Source organism: Rattus norvegicus, chromosome 4, assembly GCF_021556685.1.
Source record: "Rattus norvegicus strain SHRSP/BbbUtx chromosome 4, alternate assembly SHRSP_T2T, whole genome shotgun sequence".
Taxonomy (NCBI): domain Eukaryota; kingdom Metazoa; phylum Chordata; class Mammalia; order Rodentia; family Muridae; genus Rattus; species Rattus norvegicus.
The window spans coordinates 64322644-64346212 of NC_141537.1; the positions used below are offsets into that span (position 1 = coordinate 64322644).

General features: G+C 50.2%; 3 protein-coding genes across 6 annotated transcripts in view; 1 reads left to right on the forward strand and 2 right to left on the reverse strand.

The window, feature by feature from the left end:
• The first annotated feature begins 827 nt into the window (after positions 1 to 827).
• Tmem140 (transmembrane protein 140) lies at positions 828 to 11810 on the forward strand. Its single transcript, NM_001009709.1, is given in 2 exon segments — positions 828 to 860; positions 10469 to 11810. A coding segment is annotated over 1 exon segment (555 nt). The 5' UTR covers positions 828 to 860; positions 10469 to 10491; the 3' UTR covers positions 11047 to 11810.
• Cyren (cell cycle regulator of NHEJ) lies at positions 11667 to 16026 on the reverse strand. Of its 2 annotated transcripts, NM_001024325.1 has the most exon segments (4): positions 11667 to 12652; positions 13525 to 13600; positions 14457 to 14704; positions 15629 to 15935. In NM_001024325.1, coding segments are annotated over 3 exon segments (483 nt in total). In that variant the 5' UTR covers positions 14597 to 14704; positions 15629 to 15935; the 3' UTR covers positions 11667 to 12385.
• Positions 16027 to 18696: 2670 nt separating this feature from the next.
• Wdr91 (WD repeat domain 91) overlaps positions 18697 to 23569 on the reverse strand; it is a 37367-nt gene continuing 32494 nt past the window's right edge. For all 3 annotated transcript variants that reach the window (XM_087657219.1, NM_001127298.2, XM_087657220.1), the window contains 2 exon segments: positions 22040 to 22237; positions 18697 to 19184 (listed from right to left, as the gene is read on the reverse strand). In XM_087657219.1, coding sequence (XP_087513345.1) covers positions 19020 to 19184; positions 22040 to 22237 — 363 coding nt within the window. In that variant the 3' untranslated portion in view covers positions 18697 to 19019.

A 23569-nucleotide genomic window follows, 5' to 3' on the forward strand; every position in this document is an offset into this window, starting at 1 on the left:
GCACGGAGACAAAGGGAATCCCTGGAGGGTTTAGTGTTTCTGGGAGCTGTCTACAGTCTTTCCCAAGCTCACCCAGTCCAAAGTTCCAGAGATCATGTGAGCAAGGAGGCAATTTGTAAACCCAGGTCAAAGGTCCCCTCCTGCGATTTCAAAAGTAAAAGCTTTCTTTCTCTTTTACTTTGAAGTGGGATCACAGTGTTTCTGTAGCTGCGATCCACAACTGTTAGGCATGACTTTGCTAACAGCAAAGTTTGCAATCCAGAAACACGGTCAAGATCATCACTGGTTTTTGAAAAGAGAGTTCAGGACAAACATGCCTTCCAAAGGAATGAGTAGAGAGGACCCAGGCTCCGCGAGCTACACTGGCCGGAAGCTTGGCTACATGAACTAAGGTCCCTCCCTAGAAAGATTCTAGGTCGTGTTTCTCTGGATCGCAATCCCCTGGAGCTCTTGGAAGCTGGCATGGGCTTTGCATAGTAAAATCGGGACCCTTGCCTGGTTCACTGCTCAGGTGGTGTGTGCCGCCCATGTGGGTCATGTGTCCCCGTGAGCAACAAGAAGTTGTTTACACTGTTTCTGAAAAGTCATAAGACACAGGCAAGTTAAAAAACGAAAGTGAAATCAGCTGATAGTGACATCAGTCAGCACAAATGTATCAAAGTTCAGAGAGCTGTTTACTTGAACACGGCTGCCTGCGCGCAGGCAGAGCTCACTAGCTCTGAGCTCTTGCTGCAGCTTCTCTCCTCTGCCCTGGTTTCTGCCTGACATTAGAAAGCAGCCCAGGAGAAAATCGACTCCCCGGACGCTGATTTCCTGTGTCACCTTTTGATGAGTGTTCCTGGGCTCTGCCATTGGTTTTCGTAAGTACACCCCACAACTCCACAAGGGAGAAGAGGTGTTTACGCTCACAGACTTCACGTTCTAGCAGCACACGAAGGGGGAACGCTTTGCTTGGTGTCGGTAGCCTCCTCTCTCCCCTTTTACCTCTATCCTGCCCCCAGGCTCCTAAGCATCACTCTGTGTGGCTGCCTCAAAAAACTGATGAAGGTGACCCTATAAATGGCTAGAAACTCGGGCTAGCTGCAGCCAGCCGAGTCCTCGGGAAGCTTGTACCAGTAAATACCTGTGGCTTTGGGACACATTGTTCTTCAGAAGGAGGCAGACAAACAAAAACATGTCACTACAGCCAAACTGATACCAAGACTTGGAAAACACAAAGGAAAGATCTGTGTTCTTGGCCAAAAGAGAATTATAGGACATACAAGATTTTAAGACCTTATGTCAACCCCCAAAGCAAACTCATGGAGGGGTGATTGTCCCTTGAAACAGCTTTTTTTAAAAAACATTTGAGCTGATTAATAACTTTTGTTACACTTCTTTAATCTGTAAAACCAAGTTGTTGAATAAGGAGAGAAAAGAAAAAAGGGGGAAATCTTTCTTTTCTTCCCCGAGACAACTGAAGCGCATTTGCAGTGTTTTCTCTTCTTCCTAATCACAGGGCTGCGATTCAGCGCCTGGATCACCACCTCACGCACCCCGTTTTCTAAGCTGCTATTTTAGTCCCCACATTATCGAATGACTAAGGCCATAGTGGCTTGTTTCATAATCTCACTTTTCACAAACAGCACATAATTCTGGGAATATTTTAATGTGGCCTTCACCCTGAAACACCATAGCTAGCTGGTGTTAGCACTTCCAGTCCTCTTCAACTCCTCAGCCTCCCTCTCCTATACATCTTTCTATAGATGCTTTTGTACTGGCTGTGCCAAAAGCTGCTTCATCGTCCTGATGCACAATGATTGACCTGTGTTATGCCTGATAATTGTGATTCTCCATCCTTTGTATAGACTGGGGTTACATTCCTGATCCTGCCTCGGGGATAAGGCAATAAAAGTGGGTCATTAGGTCAAAAATACACGCAAACCTTAAAGTGAGCCACTGTGTTAGGAAGCCAGTCTTGGCATCGGGAGTGTCACAGAGGACGTTATCTACAGTTTTTAGAGAGAAAAGCACAGGTTACCCACGTACCCTGGAGGCTTTGGAGAAACACGGATTTTTTTTTTCATGTGAGCTTCATTCTCTGTGAATTATTTGTATCGCCTCGTCCAGCTTTATGCAGTGCAGTGTTTCTGTGAATGTCTGCATGAACATTCCGTGCATTGTGCGTAGTAACCGTCTCACACTTACCGTGCTCGTTGACTTTTGATCCTGTATTGTTTTTACTGGCACACGGAAATCTTTTTTTTTTGTTTGTTTGTTTTTTGTTTTTTTAACAGCTTAATCTGTAATTTTCCTTGTAGTTTTAGTGTGCTTGTGAGTTCAGAATGTACTTTCTCATTCATAAGTTGGAGGTTTTTTCCTAGATTTTATTTTACATTGGTTCATTCTTGGATCCATGTGAAATTTATTTTGGCATGAGATGATAAAATAGCTTGGATCTTTTCATTTTCCCTTTCTTTCTTTCCTTCTTTCTTTCTTTCTTCCTTTCTTCCTTTCTTCTTTTTCTTTTCTTTTCTGTTTCTTTCCTTCCTCCTTTTTCCTCCTGGCTTGTTGGTAATCAGCCACTTTAGCATTAGCATGGAAACTAGACCTTAAACCTAATATCTCTGGTGCGCACAGCTCTTCCCCAGCCCTGTAAAATGGAACCATCCACACATTCCTGCTGGTTTCTCTCCCCGTCACTTTGCCCTGTTTAGTCCTCCCCAAGTATTTTCAAAATTATCTCCTGAAAACTCACGTAGTTTATGTCTTTCAAGTACAGCACAAGCTTAGTCGGGGAAGGGGACATCTTTGTTCCATGTGTCTCTACTTCTCCAGGGCCCCTGGCTCAGGGACCTCTCAAATGCATCATTTGTGGGGTCAGGAGATGAAATCCTAGCCTGGGAAGGGGGTGACACATCTCAGAATTGCTGGGAAGAGTGGCAGAGCTCAAGATGAGAACCCGGTCCTGGGAAGACTGGTCCTCAGCCCGTGAATCCGCTGGCCCTAAGTACGTTGAGAGGCCTGCCAACCCAGAGATGGAGATGGTACTCATCTTTAAGGGTGGGTTTTTGGGGTTTTGGGGGTTTTGTTTTGTTTTGGTTTTGGTTTTTTTATTATTGTTTGTTTTTTGTTTTTTGTCTCCAACGTTTCTATGACCTTTGTTCCCTCTGAGTTATCTGTTACCAAATGTCAATAAGCAGCAAAACAGTGGAACAAATACAGAGTTAATATTAAAGGAGCCATTCAAACAGTTACTGCAGCGGCTCGCTGTCCACCCCTTAACCCTGACCATGCTTCTGGCCTCCTGTCACAGGGCCCTGGAACAGTCCTATCTCTGCTAGCCAGACTGATTACCGAGCAGACTGATCGTGAAAGCAAACAGTACAGCATTCCATAGAGGCCACCTACACCACTAACCACACCCAGGCAACAGCACTGCGCTAGCCCAGTCTTGAGAAACTAGGACATGGGCTCCTATTTCTGCCAAAGGAAGCACGACACATTTCCATTCTCCTTTCTATTCTGTAGAGCCGCACCTAAGCCTCGGACACTAATCTTAAACACGGTTAGCGGAGGCCGAGGCTGAGGCAAGCGGCCTCGCTGACAAGGAAATGGGCAACCTTGCTCTCCCTGCAGCCTGTCAGAGACTATTGTTCTGCCTTCCCTCACTGCACACACCCCCACCCTCTGCCTCCACCTCACTCTTCTCCCCACAAATCACTGCTTTAGCCTCAGGATCACAGCACACACGGGCACTTAGCATGTGCCCGGTGCTGGTTCATTCACGGGAAAACCAACTCAGCCTCCCAAAGTCCCATGCAGAAACAGAAAGTAGTGAGGAGAGGGGCATGAACACAGGTGATGTGGGAAGAGTTTTTTTTAACTCAACCAGAGGACAGTGGAGCAAGTGAAAGAAATGAAAGAGGAAGGAACTTAGGAGAAGTCACGTGTGCTGTTACATATGCTGACACTGATAGCCAGTCAACCGTGCCTGTCATCTGGGAATGTTCGCTGAGTGTGTTCTAGATGCCAGGAGCAGCCTTAGATGTTAAGGACAGAACAGATAAAATATAGATAGATGATACAGACAGACAGACAGACAGACAGACAGACATAAAGCTAAACATGAGGAAGGAGATGACACAGCTGGGGAAGTGTTTGCCATGCATATGTAAGGACTGAGTTTGAGACCCAGCATCCACATAAAAAGCTAAGAACGCTGGCCTCTGACTGCTGGCCTGCACTTGTAATCCCTGCACCTAGGAGGCGGAGTCAGAGTGAGCCCTGGGGTTCACCAGGCAGCCAGCCTGACCAATGGGTGACCTCTGGGCCAATGAAAGACCCTGTCTCAAAAAAAAAAAAAAATAAGGTGTGTGACATTCCTAAGGAAATGACGCACCCAAGGCTGTGGTCCAGCCTCCACACATACACGTGTGTCTATACACAAAACAAAGCAAAGCACGCAAACTCAACAACAGACAAAGCCATTGTTCCCCTGCAACTAGCTCCATTGGTCTGGAGGATGGGGTCAGTGGAGTCTTAGGTCTGCTCGTCTTATGTGCTGCTGAGTAATCGTGGGAACGCCAGACGGGGCTCATGGAAGAATAGAGTTGCAGTTTCCTTGGTGCTGAGCAAGGAAGGTGTGCCTAATTACAGGCAGACTTTTAAGCAGAACCCTGAATAGGGGGTGGGGGTGGGTTGACAATGGCTAGTGTCCTCAGCTTGTCTCAGGTTCCCAGAAAATACCGGAGAGGCCATTGTGGTGACTGAGGAGGAGACAGCAAGAGGACTGGAAGTCTGAGGTAGGGTGTGTAGTGACGCTTGGCAGGGTCATACGCTAAAGAAACAAAAAGAAGGCTGGAGCGTTTTAATGTCGCCCAAGAGCTCCTGAACTGCTGTCCCTCCCCATACCCGCGAACACCTGCCAGGCAGAGGCTAGGACACTGCTTGCCAATGGAGGAATCAAATGTTAACCGTCTGGTTGGCATGCTTCTGGAGAGGGAACGCAGGGTGTGGGGACTTTCTGTGGAGGAAGTCGATCCTCTCTGCATAGTATAGAAACAAGCCAACCAACCAACAGCAAAGCATACGGTTGTTCTGTGAGGCTAGCCTAGATAGAGAAGACAAAGTTCGTGAGGTCAGTGTTAGAGACGGGAGCATTCAGGTGGCAGCCCGGTGTGTCGTGGCGGGAGCAAGTAAGCCCTGCTCTCTGACTCTAGGCCTGAATCCCAGGAGACGCTGGCGAAGGACCGTAAAACAACCAGGGACTGGAGGTTGTTTCCGTGCAAGACAAAGGAGAGAAAGGGGAGCTCACAGGTCCTCAGATACCGAGATGCTAGCTGACGCATGCGCAATGAGGGCAGTGGCAGACTAGAAGTTATAAGTGTGTGCTCCAGGGAGCCCTTGATGTTTATTTAGGTAATGGCCAATTTTACGTTGAAGGAAACGAGTGCCAGGTGTAAGCTAGGAACGGAAGTTGGTGCTACAAACCCTCCCTGTGGCACTGTGAGCTGTCCATGATTTCACTCAGAATCTTCAATTCAGAACAAGTGTCGAAGGCAATGGTCTCCCTGGCTTTCCGCCCTTTTTAGTGTTCCTCAGTGGGAAGGCCATTGTCTTAGAGCCAGGGCGGCAACGCGAAGCTGAGGTGTGCACGTGTTCTCTGCCTCACTCACCTCGCACGACTCCACCTCATCGTGTGGCTTCTCCAACCCTCAGGGCTGTGAAAACAGTGTTCGGGGATCTGAGACCTCTCTTGGTCTCACTTTTAAAATGATCCTGACAAGGACATACTGATAATTCAGAGTGAAATGATTTAGTGGTCACGCCCCTCTGGGTCACTAGCCCATTGTCCTCTAGGATAATTTTAGAGATGCTTAAACAAACAAGCAAACCCCAACCTCGTAGCCTTCCTATTTCCACAGCTGGGAAATCAAGCACGTTTCAATCTCCGATTCCTTAGGTTGTACCCATGCCGTGGCCCTCAAACCCACATACTGGAGGCTCAGCTCAGGGGTCAGGCAAGGGACTGGTACAGCAGGGAGACTTTGCTTTACTATGGCACAGTGACAAGCCTGGGGGCCTCCGCCCCACAGGGCACTCACAAGACAGAAGAGCTAAAACTCAGGATGGTTCCTTTTCAGCAATGTTGGACTCAAACCCAGGGCCTTGCATGTGTTCAAAACGTTTTTAAAAAGCAAAAGAACTCCACGGTAGAGCTACAGATGGTCAGTAAATACCTGAGAAGACCGAATCTTACTGTCTCTGAAGGGAGCATTGGGTAGGTAGCAGCAGCTCATGGAGGTCCGAGATTAGGTGATTCAAGAATACAGGACACTTGAGAGGATGAGGTCAGACAGGCATCTGCCAGCAAGCAGCACATGCCCGCACCCCAGTTATTCAGGAGGCTTGCTTACTGGAGCTCAAGACCAGCCTGGGCAGTGCAGTGACCTCATTGCTAAAGTGGAGTTTACAAGTTAAGCTGACGCCTGCAGACAGCTCCATGAGTAATGAGATAATTGCCAGGTTGGAAACCTGAGTCCCACTCTCTGAACCCACACTTCGGAGAACTGACTCCTGCACGCGGTCCTCTGACTTCCACACTTGTGCTCTGGCCCACACGCAGATAAAACATTAAAAACGTAATTTACCGTTGGAAGGATAAATGTCTTCACAAATATCTCACATAGCATTAGTCATAAGATTATGACACATAAAGAACAATTTATAAAAAAAAAAAAAAAAACCGGGTTGGGGATTTAGCTCAGTGGTAAAGCGCTTGCCTAGCAAGCGCAAGGCCCTGGGTTCGGTCCCCAGCTCTGAAAAAAAAAAAAAAAAAAGAAAAGAAAAAAAAAAGGAGTAAAAAAAAAATAACCATTAGCTTTTACAGCTCCGGGAAGCCCTTAAAGACAGCAGGAAACAGTTCCCAGGACATAAACATGCATGCTAGAATGACACATGGGAAACGCACTCGTGCGTGGACGAGACCCTCACTGCAGGCGGGGAGTGCCGCTGTACTCTAGCCGGAAGTTGCAGAGGATTTTTAGCCTTTCTCCACACTTTGGCATGGTTTGACAGCTTTCAGAAACCAGCATGCATTGCTTTATTACAAACAGGAAGTTCATCTACAGTGGCCACCGTGATTCAGCAGTCACTAGAGCCTCTTGCTCTTCGAAGGAAGTGTGGGCTTATCATTATAGGAAATTTAGGTCCTTCGTGCTGGCGATGTGAGTGCCAGGGCGGTTAGAGAAAACAGGATGCCTCCAGGAGGCTGCCAGGACAGCTAGAAGAATGTCGTTGGGCTTTCAACCAAGTATACAGACACTGCGGCAAGGGAGTAGAAGAGGAGGGCTAGTCACCAGCCTCCCAACTCTGCATTCCCATATGAAGTTGAATGGAGGGCCAGTACTGCTGGTAAAATGCACGTCGTAGTCAGGGCCCCGCAGGATGCCCTGCCACTCGCGATGTATACCTAAGTATACCAGAGGGCATCCTCATTAATACATTCCAAAAAATTTCAAAAATTTTCACCCTTCTCGGGATGAAACAGACGTAGACTGTCCCTCGGGAACACTTCGTTCTTGTATCCACTCCAGCTTCCGCTTTCTTGTTCTCCACTCTGAGGGAGCTGGAGAGAGGCTGAGTGTGGGCACAGTCTGAACAGAAGAGCTTGACCACAAGAAAGCCAAGTGCAGAAGACAAAGAGACCTGAGCCCCCAGTAAAATTCAAGTTCTAAGACAGACCAGATGCTACAGGCACAGGAGCAAGGGCTGAACTCTGTTTCAAGGCAGAGCAGAGGAAAGCTCAGGGCTGGCTTTCTCCACATGCCCGGGCCTGTGTTCCTTCCACTCCCGTTTTCGATTGCTCCGTTCTCCATTGCAAACTCATGGGAAGTCAGGCGTGGTGGCACATGCCCATTACCAGCGTTGCAGAAGATGGGGCAAGAGGATCTTAGGGTCTGAGGCCAACTGGGGCTACACAGAGAGGTTCTTATTTCAGAACAGGGCAAAACAAAACAGTAACCCACCCACACCTCCAAAAGATCAGTTGAGAGTAAACGAAGCCACAAACAAGGGGTCCGGCAGGAGCTGTGCCGAGGTGGCCACGGCCTCCTCTAATAAGCCAAGTTCACTGTCCAACCTTGCCTCAGGGGTAACTGTCTAACCTAACCCACAGGATCCAGACCGGAGTCTCCCAGGTGGCACCCTGGCGTTTCCCAAGCAGTGCAGGCTGCGCACGGGTTATTTCCTACAGCACCACTGGATAAACAGGGGTCCCACACCCAGAAACCCACCCTACATCCTGAATACCTAATCCCTCTAAAAACATACCTATAGGCTTTGTAAAAAAAAAAAAAAAAAAAAAAAAAAAAAGGTTCTGAATGACCAAAACGGTTTAAAATATGTTGGGAATTTTTTCATACCGTGGCTGCATGAATTAAGTATTTCGTCCTTCGGACCTAGTGAGGAAAAGCAACGGCTGCCTCTAACAGTCCTGGCACATCCCTCTGGAGCAAGCCTCACTGCTCCAAGAATCCCTAGTACATTCAAACAAGGCCTCTGACAAAAGCTACTTCTGAGACCGGAGGGAAGCCACAGCGACAGCCAGGAACTGCTCAACCCTGGGTAGAGACACTGTCCATTCAGACCTCAAAATGTTCTAACCGGACCTGTCTACTGCCCGGTGGCTGCTAAAACCAACCCCTATTGTGTCATATCTGAAGAAGATGCCCCTCCCTCCTGCTCCCTCCACCCCACCCCTTTAAGGCAGGCAAACATTCTTTCTCCCTTAATTCTTTCTGGTTCCTGTAAGACAAATGGGATACACAGAAATCCCACTGCACCTTGAGAAAGGAGCTGTTCTCCAGGAGTTCATTGAGGTCCATAGGGTCTGTGGGCCCTTGCCCACAATGCTGGGCTGCACCTAGCTCTGGGGATTAGGCCCATGGGCTTGGTGTGTGGGCCCTGGTGCTTGTGTCTCACAAGGTTCTGAGCTCTGCTTCCCGAGTTACTCCTGGTGTTTGTTTTATTCCTTAGCGGGAAACGCACAGAAATAGGCAGTGTGCAGACTATTTTTGAGGCAATTAGGAAAATCCCTTCTGAATAAAAATGAAAAGGGCTGGAGAGATGGCTCAGTGGTTAAGAGCACCAACTGCTCTTCCAGAGGTCCTGAGTTCAAATCCTAGCAACCACATGGTGGCTCACAACCATCTGTCATGAGATATGATCTTCTGGTGTGTCTGAAGACAGCTACAGTATACTCATATATATAAATTAAATAAATCTTTAAAAAAATGTAATGAAAAGGTTTTTCTAATGATAGTGTAGTAAAATAGGCTCTTATATACACTTAGAAAGAGGGCAACGGCATCTGTCGGTCCATCCTGAAATACGTACGTAATAAGATCACTAAGATGAGACAAATAGCTCTAAGTTGAGTATGTCTTTTTTCCCCTTCCTTCCTTCCCTCCCTCCTTCTTTCTATCTTTCTTTTCTTTTCTTTTCTTTTCTTTCTTTTTTCCTTTCTTGTGAGACAGGGTCTCTCCACATAGCCCTGGCTGCCCTGGATCTCACTCTGTAGACCAGGCTGCCCTCAAACTCTGAGATCCACTAGCCTCTGCCTCTGAGCGCTGGGATTGAAGGCAGGTACCACTACACCTGGCCCATGGATTAAACATTATGTAACCATTAATCATGTTTTGAAGAATATCTCAACAGCTATGAAAAATGCCCACAGCAGTCAGAGGAAAACCACTGGGTTTAACACTGTGCTTTAAAGAAATAACGATCACAGGGAAAATAATGCGGAATATGAACAGTGGCGTTACTATGGTGGTTAAGACAAAGGGTTATTTTAATTTTTTTCTTTTAAAAATTTCCTAGAATAATAGATTATTGTTGTTATGGGGTGGGGGGTGGGGGCAGACAGACATGTTTTGAAATCAACATCATTCAATAGTGTGATTTCATCCCAAGAGAGGTTCAGTTCCCAAATAGGGCAGGAGACACAGGCCACTGATCCTCCACCCAGGCTTACACCCAACCAACCGAGACATAGAGCTTTGCTGACCACGCACGCGCAGAGCACAGACACTGGTCTGACTGTCGTGTGGCCTCGCTGGGCAGTTTTTCGGTTCCCTAAGTGGTTGTCTAAAGCAACTGAGCTTAGGTTCAGTCAAGCCTGGATCACCTACCTCAAGCTGCAACCCCAACTAACAGTGAGGCTTTCCCTTCACCCTCACACCTCTCAGAGAGCACCACCGGCTTGTGGGATCTCTGCTGCAGTAAACCCCTTCACCTGAGGGCTGTGGCTCAGGATACTTCAAGTTTCCACAGCTGCCCAGTTCCTTCCAACCGCAGACCAGTGGGCCACTGGGAGTGGGAACTGGCTGTGACTTGGGACCTCCCGTCTACACGAGGGCAGAGAGAATAGGAGCTTGTACACACAAGGAAAGGGCTGGATTCTCACTGGTGCCACCTTTTCCAGGCCTCCCTGCGACAGCAGAAGGAATGGCCATCTCCAGGGTGTGGCGGAACCGCCTGTCCTTCATGGCCATCATGATCCTCGTGGCCATGGTCCTGTCCCTGATGTCCTACGCTCTCCTCTGGAAGGCTGGCAACCTCACTGACGTACCTAACCTGAGAATCGGCTTCTACAACTTCTGTCTGTGGAAGGAGGACATTGGCTCTCTAGAGTGTTACAACTTTCCTGAGCTGGGGGTGCTGGGGATACCTCAAGTTGGCCTTGCCCTGGCTAGGCTTGGTGTGTATGGAGCCCTGGTCCTCGCAGTCTTCGTCCCTCTGCCTCTCCTCCTTGCCCAGTGCAACAGTGATGAGGGAGAATGGCGGCTAGCCGTGGGCTTCCTGGGGGCATCCTCTGTGCTGTTGGCCGGCGGACTAAGCCTCTTCCTCTTCTTGGTGTGGAAGTGGCTCAGGCTCTCCTTCCTGGGGCCTGGCTTTCTATCTCTGTGCCTGGCCCAGGCCTTACTCATCATCTTGCTTATGGCTATGGTTATGTTCCCACCACGAGATAAGAAGGACAAGAACCACTGGGAGAACTGCTAGTCCAGTCTTACAAAGGCTTATGGGATGGCAAGGGTTCAGTTCCAACTGTGCTCCAAGAAGGTGCCAGGGAACCCGTGGCTGGGTGGGTCCTTTCAACCACCTTGTGTCCTAGCCAATGTTGATCTCCAGCTCAGCAGACAGAACCCACTGAGCAGAAGACTGTGGTGTCAAGGAACCCAGAGGCTGCTTGGAGGGCCAGGGTACCTGCGGTTCCTTAGGTTACCATGGAGCTCATGCACCGGGATTCCTGCGTTAATCAACCAATCCTCAATAGCCCCGGGCACATGGGAGTCTGTCAGAAGCCAAATTTCCAAGCTGTCTTGGCAAAGTGTCAAACTATAACTCTGTGGTGGTTATGGCAACAAATGGGACGGTTAGAAAAAAAAAAAAAAAAAAAACTGTTTCAACAGCAAGTCCTGTCAGCACTGAGCGAAGCCTCGCTGGCTTTTCAGGGCCCCCCTGAATGGGTCCCTGGACCTGACAGCAAACAGGAATCAGCTGTTACACCATTCTTGTGACTCAGGGATGCAGACGAAAAATGTGCCAAATCCTGGAAGGTAAACAGGGCTGACTAGTCACCACAAACACACAGCGCGTCCCCTCACCTTACCCAGACTGGAAAGGCTTAGAAGCACGGTCTTTATTATGCATTGGGGCTTCAGTATGTATCTTTTCAGTGTGTGTACCAAAAAAAACCCTAAGTGGTAACGAGTTCTTCACTCTGTGCTCATCAGTAAGCCAAAGTGAACCCAAAGAAATGTGGACTCTGGTGTGATCCTTTGTTCTGTTTCCCTTCCCTACTCTCCCCTACAGCTCTACAGGGACCAAGGTGGAGGCCCCAGGTAGAAGGGAGGTGACTGGTGGTAGACAGGACCTATTTGACTCAGCAGTCTGATAGAGCCTCCTGCTCTCGGATATGGCAGGGAACTGTGGGCAGCTGCCAGCGTGTTTGGTTGGAAGGGTGGAAGCTTGCTGCTGGACTGTATCATGAGGGAGACTGTTCACAGGTCTCTTTAAGTCTGGCTGCCCATCTCCAATACCCACGTTCTCTGCAGCTCTAGTTTTCTTTGCTTCTAGCCCAAGACTTTGTTTTTTTTACTGTGACTAAAACATAGGGCTGGCATTGCAAACCCTCAGAGCCAGAGGGTGGTGCAGGATAAGACTATAAGAGGATGCATGTCTGCATCCTGCTACAGAATTAGTCCCACCCAAACTGACAGCCTCCTGGGACTGGAAGTTGGGAGCAAAGTCTGGGTTTTCATGGGTGGCAGGGGCAGGAAGTGCCCACGGCTCTCCGCACATCCTAAAGACTCTCCGCAGAAGCAGCGAACAGTTCATACTAACTGAAAAATATCTCCCTGACGTACTTTAACTCGTCTTCCTCCTCCTTTCCCTCCTCCGGGCTTCTGCTACAGGGAGAGTTAGAAGCTTCTGGTCCCCGGGCAGGGCTGAGACCTAGTGCAGGAGAGTCGGTTCTGCTGTCTTCTTCCTCACTGCTGCTCCCTGGGGAGCTGGTGTGAGGGGACTCGGAACAGGGAGGGGAAAGCTGCAGCTTATCAGGGGCCACCAGAGACGGCTGTTCCCAGGGCTTTTCCTGTTTTCGGCCCTGCAGAACAGAAGAAATGGCAGTCTCAGAATAAGCAGCTTGTTTCCCGACAATGACGCACTAGATTGACAGTGCTATGGGTGTACTCTGAGCCAACAGAAAAGCCAGCGCGGCACATGACCAGGCCGGGCCAAGCTCCCACGCCATGGCAGCCACCCTTGATTCACCCCACACCTCAGGACCAGGACCCACTAGCGACAGATGCAGGGGCCTATGTATGAGGAATATTGGAGTAGAAGGAGAAGGAATCCAACTGAAAAACATGGCTGGAAGGGCAAGGAGCAAGACCACCAGAAGCCCAGGCCCAGAATCCTCTGCGGGCCTAACTGAGCTCCACCCCTAGCTGGCCCCAGAGCCTTGATTTCCTGGGGATAGCAGTATCCCAGATCAGCATAGTCTAGGTAGCCATGAGCACTGGGAAGATGATACACTGCTTTAAAACACACAGAAAACACGAGAACTCTGCAACTTCACGGCAGGGCTGCTGTTCCTCCCTCAGGAGCCCGGGACTCTTCCACAGGCCTTTGCTAAGGAGAGGCACGCTGGGGAGGAGTCCTCTTACCCAAGTGGGAACCTTCCCAAGAACACGAGTGAACACTGTGCCCTTCACATACATGTCAGTGTAGTTACCCACAGGTGCCTGCTCTCCCTCACACCCGCGCCCCACCTGCACAGCTAGTCTCAAAGGCTCACCCCATGTGATAAACAGCACACACAGTGGCTGAGGGAAAGCTGGCTGAAATGAGGAAGCAGGAGGAAGATGTGGGACACTAGGCAGCCTGGGGGGAGCACTTCTCTTACCAGGAGCAAGGGACCTATGCTAGTTCCTACCTATGAGCCCTAGGAGTCAGAAGAGACAGGACTGACGTTACCTCAATCAGGATCCCCAGCGCCACATCGACCATTTCAGCTTCATTCATGCAGTACACTGTCTCCTTGGCCGGGGCTCTGAAAATAGAGACGCAAAGCCACAGCTGAGGGCGGAGGGACTCAGAAGGAGGGTGAAATGGAAGTAGCCCCCAGGGCATGGGCGAGTTACTGCTTCTCTGAACTGAAGAGTCCCCTCATCCTAGTGGCCCAGGGACAAAGCACAAGGCTACCTGCCCTCCACCCTCCATGATCTCCCTCACAAAGAAGAGGAGTGGGGATGGTGGCTGGCTTCCCACCATTGCTCTTTCAAACACACAGTGGTCGGCCAGGTGTGGTGGTGCACCGTAATTCCAGCACTGGGGAGGTGGGGGCAGGCAGAGCTCTGTAAGTTCCAGGCCAGCCAAGGCTACAGAGAGAGACCTGTCTCAAAAGCAAACAGAGGATACAGCAAACACAGGCCATCAGGCCAGAGCCTGATTCGTACCTGAATGTGAGGATATGTTTAGACAAGGGCTGTGAAAACTGTGGAGGGCACAGGTGGACAGGAAAGAGCCAACGAGTATAGCACTGAGGATGGCAGCGCTCTCCCTCCCACTTGATAAACACCGCCCCCCCCCAAACTACCAGCATTCACCTCACATCTGAAAATTTGATTGCCTGCCTGAAAAGCTCTGTGCTTCATTGATCTCGCTTTTATCACAAATGAGAGCTTCTGGCTTCTGGGGGCGTGGCTTGTTTACAGAGCTCACTGCCAGCTAGATGGCAGCACCTCACCAGCACAGAGCTCACCAACAAAGCACTCAAAGCGGTGCTTCTCTGTGAGGGGCAAGCTGAAACCTCAAGGCACTGCAGGAAGGACCCACCTCATTACCCTGCCCACTCTGACAGGCCAGGAGAGCTACGGAGAAGCCCTCTTGACCTCAGGCTGTCCCACCTTGTTGCTGCCCCAACTCGAATGGCTGCTGTCTGCTTCCTCTTGGCTGTCTTCACTGATACAACCTTTCTCTCATTCCCAGGGGCTGTCATCCACGAGGGGAGGACCCTCTTTTTGTTATCGGATTTTAGGGTTTCCATTGCTATGGTTTTCCACACTCAGGGACTTGCTTCTCTACAGCAGGACCAAAAATCACACTCTCATCACACCGGGCTTATCTGACCCCAGTGGGAGCCGATCTTGAATGCCTACAAGGAGGAACCAAGTCAGTAGATTCTAGTAAGCCAACGCTCTTTCAATTTACCAGCAATAATTACTGGTCAGTGTAGGGCAGGCCTAGGTGACCCAGAGGTGAGCAGAGCCCAGAAGGCCACGTACTGCATCAAATGGAGGACTCGCAGCAGATAGGACAATCGGGCCTGGGGATGAAGTTCTGTGACCCCTCCACTGCTCTGTGCTCCACAGGTAGTTGGAGCAACAAGAAATGCTTTCCTGTCACTTCTGCATCCCAGGAGGAAAGAAGGAAGGGAACTCTGGTCTCCCTTTCCTCTGCATCCCATGATGATCTCTGTCACAAACTTCTCACTCGCACAGTGATTTGGTCACTGTTAGCATGTTAATGTTCCTTCTAGGCTCCACCAACTACCTAGCAACACTCAGGTTCTATAAGGCTGGCTTGCTATAAAAGGGCTGTTTGGCTTCTCACTCTCTCTGACCCCTTTCTCTCTTTCTGACTCCCCCACCCCCACTCCCAACTCCGCCTTTCCCCCTTCTCCAGGTCTCTCTCTCTCTCTCTCTCTCTCTCTCTCTCTCTCTCTCTCTCTCTCTCTCTCTCCCTTCTCCTCTCTCTCTGTCCCTTTCTCTACCTCTATTCCCTTCCCAACCACGCTTCTCATGACCCCAAATAAACTTTCTTTTATACTAGACCCATCATCATATGGCTGATACCTGGAGGAAGGGGAAGGCTCGGCTAAGGCACCCTCTTCCGCCACACCATACTGCATTTCACAAAACATATCAGTTACTAAAGCCCCCAGGCCTTCTAATTCACAGATTTCATTAGCTTCCCCTACCCCCAACATACACCACTAGAACATTCTGGCTCGCTCAGAATGACCGTTTATAACTTCATTTTAAAACACACAGGAAAACTAGCAGGGCATCATCCTAACCTGTTCAGCCACAGAACAGAAGTCAGTAAGATGAACACCATCCAGTGAGTGCCAGTGTTCAGAAATGAATCAGACCGGGCAGTACTTGTACCATCACGTCCATTTTATAGACAAGAAACAGGCGCAGTTACGCGTTAACGGGCACAGAGTCGCAGCAAACTGAACATCAACCATCGAGCCAGGTCCTGCCCACCGCAAGGTTTCTGGAACTCAGCGCTGATGGGGTCAGGCCGGTTGGATCCCAGGAAAATCTCACTCAGAAGGCACACGCGGGCTGTCGCTGCACTAGCCCGGTGCTGGCCGCGCCACTCCCTCCCTACCGCACAGGGCGCGGAGCCCGGGTCTGGGGACTGGATGGGACCGCGAGCAAGAGGGCAGAGCGGCTCTGCGCTCTTTTTGGTGGGTTCCGGGATTTAGAACCGCGAAGCGCGCACGCATCCCACCGCCCGCCCCTTCCGGCTCCTGCGCGCTCGCGGTGCGCGCGCCCCCGACCCGGCCGCTGGCTGGCACCGAGGGCCTCGGGTGCCCCCTGCAGACCACCGGCCACATCCGCAGGCCCTGGTTTCTGTCCGCTGTTGTGGCTGAGGAGCAGCTGTTGTCTCTTAGAAAGCACCCAGAGTCAGTAACTAGGGCGGTGCAAAGGGCTTCTGGCTTTGATAGTCCTGCTAGGGGATCCCCAGGAGACCAAACTTAACGGGGTGCCTGACAGTTCAGGGAGAGAAATCAAACTCCCATTTACTGTTTACATTCAGGTTGGCGGTCCAAGGTCCCCTCTGCAGAAGTGGAGGAGGCCCCAACAAGCTCCCAGCTGTCTGGGGTCTTTTAGCTAAAATCACTCATGATTTAATGCAGACTGGGTGGTTGGGAAAGAAGCCACAAGAGACGACTGAAAACACAGGAGTGGGCCGTCACAGGGGAGGTTCTCTGGCACCCTGGAGCAAAGGGAACCTCAGATCTGATTCTGTCCGCCTCCAAACAGAGAAATCAAGACTATATTCGATTTACAGCAGCAGGTCAGCTGTAATCTCCAACTGCACTCTGGACTGGGGCACCCGCGGCTTCCCCGTCGAGCAGGTTTTCTCCCCTGCCTTTCCCTGGCCCTACTTGATCGCTAATCCTCAATCCTAAACGGATAGTCTGGACCAGGAAATTTAAGTTCCCAACTTTCAATGGGACAAACCAATGGCTTCCAATTCCACCAGTGACCCCTAGGGTCATTTCAGCTGCTCTTGAACCAGACCAGACTTTTCTGGGAGGGCAGGCCCTGGCTTTCAAGAAAGTAGGGTCCTCAACCTCACCTGATGTGAGCCAAGCAAGTCTAACGCCGGATGAGAGGGCAGTCTTCCATCCTTTGATTTCCTTTGATTCTTAAAACTCCCCCAACCCTGCACATTTCTTCAAACTTCTCCATGGTCACCCAACAAATATGGCTTAAGATGAGAAACCTGTGTGACTTCATACAGAGTCTGTTGCCTGCAGAGACCCCAGCAGGAGTGAGGAACCAAGCTGGGAGGCTCGCCTATGCTGGAGTCCACATGGGTTTTATTATTTTTAAATTGGCAGGTAAATGTATTAGAAATAATAACAAATGTCAGTCAGCTTCATTTAGTCAGCCTGAAATGTAAGCACTACTGTGCTTCCAGACCTCATGCCAAGCTCCTGGGCATTTGAATGCCACAAGGGGCCTGGGTTTGGGGCTGAGCACAGGCAGGGAAGGGGAGATTCACACCTGCCAGACCAGGTTCTCAGCCCCTGGAAGAGTGGCTTAAGGTTTGCAATGTGACCTGCCTTCACTTGAGGACAGCAAAAGAGGGAGCCTTACTAAGGCCCTTGAGGGTTCCAAACGGGCGCTTTGAAGGATGCACTCTTCCTGGGAGGAGTTGGAAGGAAGAGGCTCTGGAGTGTTCCTTCTGTCTCTGAGCCTTAAAACCACTAACTCAGCAAGTTGTAAGGAATGCACTGGGAAGGGAGAACAGACCGTTTAAGACAGAAAAACTAGAGGAAAGGTTAAACCATGGCTCTTGACTCGGACGAAACCCTGGACCACAAAGCTGGGTGAGACAGATGATGAGGCTGTGGAGATGTCAGCCGGAGTGGAGAAGTGGCAGGGAATGGATTGAGTCTTCATGTCGGTGTGGTCATGGGTAAAAACAGGTACGCATGAGGTGACGCAGCAGGTAAAGCCACTTCCCACGCAGCCTGGCCACCTGAGCTTGATCCCCAGTACTCACAAAGGTGAACAGAGAGAACTGAGTCTACACTGAGTTGTCTTGTGACCTCTGCTGTGGCATATCCCACCGCACCCCACCCCCACCCAACACACACGTGACTATGACACGTAGGCTTTTTCCTATATATTGCTTTCTACTTTTCCTTCCATCCCAGAAGGGAGCCCAGGCCTAAGCACTCCTGCTTTTTCCCTATGTAGGCACCTGGGAGTTACCAGCCCAACAGCCCACAGCCAGCCTGGAGCCCAAAGAAGCTATCAAATGACTATTCCAAGCAGTCACTGTTCGTGGAAGTGGCATACCCTAGTCAGGTAGCAAGGTCACCCACGGCAAACGTGGGAGGCCCATGCCAGGGCCCAGACCCACTGACCCTGTAAGGGCTCTTTCATGAGGCTGGTCTCAGCAGTAGGATGTAGAACCCTCCTCCCAAGTGAGAGACCAGAGCACAGGTTGTGACAGGAGTACAGATGTAGCTGATCCAGCTACGCCCGGCAGAGGTGCAGGCAGCTGGTATTACTCAAGCTCAGACACTTCAAGCTGGAAAACTGAGGGAGCCACCAATGAGAGTTCTGTGGCCAGAAGACCAAGGGGAAAGGGTAGCTGGAGGCCCAGATCTCAGGCCTGTTGTCTGGAGAAGCTTCTTAACCAACAGCTTTCAGGTTCTGCAGAAGATATCAGATCTTGGTGTGGGGCCAGAAGAGGGCACTGTGGTCTACACCTCAACTCTAACCGAGTTCTGCCAGAACCTGGGCAGCTTAGCTGAAGCACAACAACCAAAGCAGGGATCTGTGACAATCACTAGGCCCAGGTGACTCACACATTCCAGAAAGAAACACCAAGTGACAGTAAGAGCATTATCACGCTCCGATTTTCTTCCCTTAAAAAGAGAAAAGTAAGCAATTATGTACAAAATACAGTCAAAGCCTCTTGGACTGAGCACGGTGCACCAGTGTGGCTCCTTCCTCAGCGTCTGTCCTGTGCTCTGGAGCGCACTCTGCACAGACTCCTGCTCCAGGAGCTGCGTTTGGATGACCGAGCCCCCTCGGTGGTCTTTCCTGAAGATCTGCAGCCCTGGCTTGAACCAGAGCCCTGTCTTGTCCCCCGTCTCATCTCTCTTCTGCCAGAGACAATTCTGTTTCCAGTGTGTCACTCCAGGCCGGAAATCAGAGCTTATGTGCTAGGAGGGTAGTGAGCTTGATCTTGCCATCCATGGAGGCAGTGAGGCACGTCCCACAGTCCATTGCAGTGCTCCAGTCCACGGTGACCACAGGGGCACGGTGGCCACCCAGGCTCAGACAGTTTTCTAGAACTTTCTCTTCACTGCCCAGCTGCAGAAGGACAGGAGTGAAGAGGCAACATTAGCAGATGTCACTCGCAAACATACACACTTCAACCCAAAACTTTCAGTGTCCTAAAACTACCTTGAGCCTGGGAGTGGGCACCCCAATCTGAGGATGTGGCCTGGCCACACCCCCACTTTTCTGGAAACCCTGTTTATACCTTCGCTTTCCAGACTGTAGCCAGACCACCTTGTGTGGCATCTCCTCTGTGGCCTTGACCTATCTATCTGCGGGCAACTGCTCCTGCACCTACCCTGTCTGTTCCCACATCTACCTGCTATAGAAGCAACTGCCAGCTGCTGGTTGATTCCAGACTGTGGACAACTCATTGATCTGAAGCAGTTATTACCGTAGGCATGCAAACTTTGGGAGGGCAGGACCTCTATGACCAGTCGTATCACTCCAAACATTGCCAGGCACAGGAAGACTTTGATGGATGTGTGAACAAGTCTGCTGTTCAGTGCACACGCGCACGCACACACACACGCGCACACACACGCACACGGTCTAGAACTGTGCACATGTGTGAAGGGCCGGATGCTAGCAGGTACTGCACTGGGAACCAGAAACAAGATGACTCCTAGTAACACTACTCTATGAAACCTGTGAGCGAGCAGCAGAAAGCATTTGCATTCTTGAAGAGATCATTAAAGAGCCATCATTTAAATTATTTATGGATCATGAAAATGCAATCTGAAGTTTAGCAGACTCCTTAAGTAACTGGAACCATTCATGACACTTTAAAATTTACCCAGGAACACCTGTCAACCCATCACCTGATCACAGAGCAACTCTGTGCATCACATAAACTGATGGGGAAAAGGCTGCGTGACTTAAAACAAAATGCATATCCAACCATTCCTCCACATGGACAACAAAGAACAGCTCTCCCGGAAGCCAACTAAAACAAGCCTTAAAGAGGAAAACTAGCTTGTAACTGGTGTTTTAGGGTATCTTGAAGGAGAGACCCACACGCGAGATCATGCAGTTAACACTGCAGGGAGGGCGAGAACAAAGTAATGCTGTCCTCTGTGGGAAGAGGAGCCCTACTGACCCCGGTCTCACTGAGCAGCCTTCAGGTCTGTGTGAAGCTCCTCATTCCCCGCCTCAGCACCCACTCAGCCCAGAGAGCCCCCAAGAGCCACTTCCCAGCTTGGGGCCCAAGGAGTCCCCCCCACTCCTACGTTCCCAACCCCTTTTCTTTCCAGTCCACAGACTGCAGTCTCCCTCTAGGTCTTCCTGAGAACTTGGTCCCCACCCAGGTTCTCTGGGAACTGCTCAGGGCTTAGCTGTCTGTCACCTACTCTCAGTGCTGTCTAACTTGTGTCTGAACCCCAGGCAAGCAGAGACAACATTTTTTAGCTCCTTGGTCCACTCCGCAGGACAGTGGTGCCGGGCCTAGCACAGAACTACTGTTCAAACCCCAGCTGTTTGCTGACTGACAAGCGGTGGCACCAGACACTGAAGGACCCTCTGTCTCACAGACTAAACACTACTGGCCAGGAAACATTCTCTGAGGAGCACTGAAGGGGGAGAGGAATTCACAGCACCAGACACGTGGTCTTGGGCTCAGTCCTCAGCACTCATCCCTGGGTGATCCGAGTGAAAAGGTCAGCATTCAGTCTCTCAGGGGTACAGAGCCCTGAAGCAAACCAAGCAGCGCTGGTTACAGAGGTTTTGTTTGCTTGCTTTGTTCCCGTTTGTTTTTCCAATCTATAAACAGGAACAAAAAGAAATGTAGACAAGCCAACAAGGAGGCTTAGTAGGTAAAGGCATTTGCTGCCAAGACCAAAGATCTGAGTTCAATCCCCAGAAATCACATGGTAGAAGGAAAGAACTGAGTTCTACGGGGTGACCTCTGAGCCCCCTCCCCTTGTCAAACATGTACCTATACACAAAAATAAAAGATAGAGAGACAGATAGATAATTAGAGGTAAACAGATAAATACAACCCATTTGAGTCCGACTCCTAGCATCCCTGTCGGGCTGTTCACAACCACCTGTAACTCTTAAGTCTATGGGATCTGACACTTTCTTCTTGGTACCGCCACACACATGTGCATAAATACATACAGCACACAAACACAAATAAAATAAACTTGTATCCTAGCTTGACAAAGGACACCCTTGAGTTTCTGTCTCACATGTAGACTTTGGTGTACTTGACCCATAGGCCTCCTGCAAACCTATTCTGACTCAGTGATGAAAGCAATCTACCTAGCCCGGACCCATGAGACCCACAAGCCCACAGTCCCAAGCCCTTCGCTCTACTGATATCTTGGAGAATATGTATTATTTCCAAGGAATAAGACAAGAAAAGGACAGAATCTTATCAAATGCAGGGCACAGGGCACACTCAGCTATGCAGGACAGAGGACACAGGGCACACTCAGCTATGCAGGACAGAGGACACAGAGCACACTCAGCTATGCAGGACAGAGGACACAGAGCACACTCAGCTATGCAGGACAGAGGACACAGGGCACACTCAGCTATGCAGGACAGAGGACACAGGGCCACACTCAGCTATGCAGGACAGAGGACACAGAGCACACTCAGCTATGCAGGACAGAGGACACAGAGCACACTCAGCTATGCAGGACAGAGGACACAGGGCCACACTCAGCTATGCAGGACAGAGGACACAGAGCACACTCAGCTATGCAGGACAGAGGACACAGGGCACACTCAGCTATGCAGGACAGAGGACACAGGGCCACACTCAGCTATGCAGGACAGAGGACACACTCAGCTATGCAGGACAGAGGACAGAGGACACACTCAGCTCAGGTCAGCCAAGCTGAGAAAAGTCCCTACCCACCAGTCCTCTGCCACCCACTTACCTTGTAGATGAGGCCCCCTGTGGCAGAGCACGTCAGCATGTAATTGCCCTCTGAGTCAAAAGCAAACAGCCGCCCCCTGGGAACTTGGACCTGCTTGTAGCCACTGTAGCCAGACAGGACAAAGGGGCCAGTGGCATCTGAAGGGAGGCTGTACTCCGACACCTTGAGACCACTCTTGTGGATGTTCCACTGGATGAACTGCAGAAACAAGGCACAACAGGGGCCACTCAGTCACACACAGGTCACTCCCCAGACACCCTCAGAGCCCCCAACATGGTCACCACCTTGGCCTAAGAGACAGAGCCATGGTCAAGCTCGGGCAGTGAATGACTGGGACAACTGCCTCTCTCACCGGTTCCACAGCCTTCAAAACAGCCTTTTATGAGCAGGAAGCAACACAGGGCTGTGGGGACCGTGGTCTACTCCCCAATCTGTCTCTCACCAGGGGGGAAAAAATCTAGAAAATAACAACTTCGTATAGAAGCCCAGCCCTCCCTGTTCCTCTGGCCTGAGCTCAGGTGAGGAAAAGGGACGGTCACTGGCTTTGCAAGGCCTCCTGGTCTCCTAGGCAAGGTGAGTGAGCAGGTGTGGGGAGGTGCTTTTTCAGTCACCTTTAATACTATCATTATTCCTTCCTGTATTATCAGAATTGGGGCCCAGTTAGATTCTCTGGACCTGGGGACAAAGTATAGAATACAGATGGACAGATTACAAATGCTTTTCAATCGCTCAGCAGTGCAGTCAATCTCTGTCTCACTGGTGATGTGGAGAATGAAGCCCTGACTGTAGACAGGCTGCGCCTCATCCCCGGGAGTCCTACCCACAGAACAGATGTTGAACTTAACTTAAAAGCCCTACGGCATTTCCAAGGGAAGAAATGAAACAGGGCAGGGCGGTACACATTTATAATCCCACCCCTATGGGAGACTGAGGCAGAAGCAACTTGAAGCCTGTCTTGGAGCGCATACATACATACACACACAAACAAATAAATACTATTAGGTCTGATGGCTCACATCTGGCATACCAGCACTTAGGAGGCTGAGGCCAGGTTTGCCAAGTTTGAGGTCAGCCCTGGCTACAAAGAAAGATGATCAGAGAGAGAGACAGACAGACAGAACTGACCGACTGACACTGGTTTCATAACCACTGTTTTCAGTGGCAAATACGAACAGTATAAAACCCAGTATAAAACAGTATAAAAGGTTTAGGAGGGTATATGAGACAGTTACGTCTTTCTCCTACTTCTGTCTCCCCTCAACTTCAGCCCAAGGCCACTGTCACCCCCACTTCCTAACAGACCCTTCCACAGAGGAGATCTGCACGGCCTTGCCTTATACTGACTTGGGGTGGGGGTTGTTTACTTTTTACTTCTTTGGGCTCTGCTCAAACCTGTTTCCCATTAGGACGCTTCCTACAGCAAACCCTACGCACTGTCTTGTGACCACGACCAACCACACTCACCAAAGAATATCTTCCCACAAATGTGGTTCCATCTCTGGTGATGTGAGTCAGTTTTGCCTCAGCTAG

Coding starts and splice junctions, on each gene's coding strand:
- Cyren (XM_087658669.1), bottom strand. CDS start 15,669: ATGGTGTTCATCTTACTGACTTCTGTTCTGTGGCTGAACAG. Junction 13,601..15,628: donor TCTGTTCTGTGGCTGAACAG/GTTAGGATGATG, acceptor CTCTATTTTCAG/AGCCCCGGCCAAGGAGACAG. Junction 12,653..13,524: donor CGCTGGGGATCCTGATTGAG/GTAACGTCAGTC, acceptor TCTGTTCTGCAG/GGCCGAAAACAGGAAAAGCC.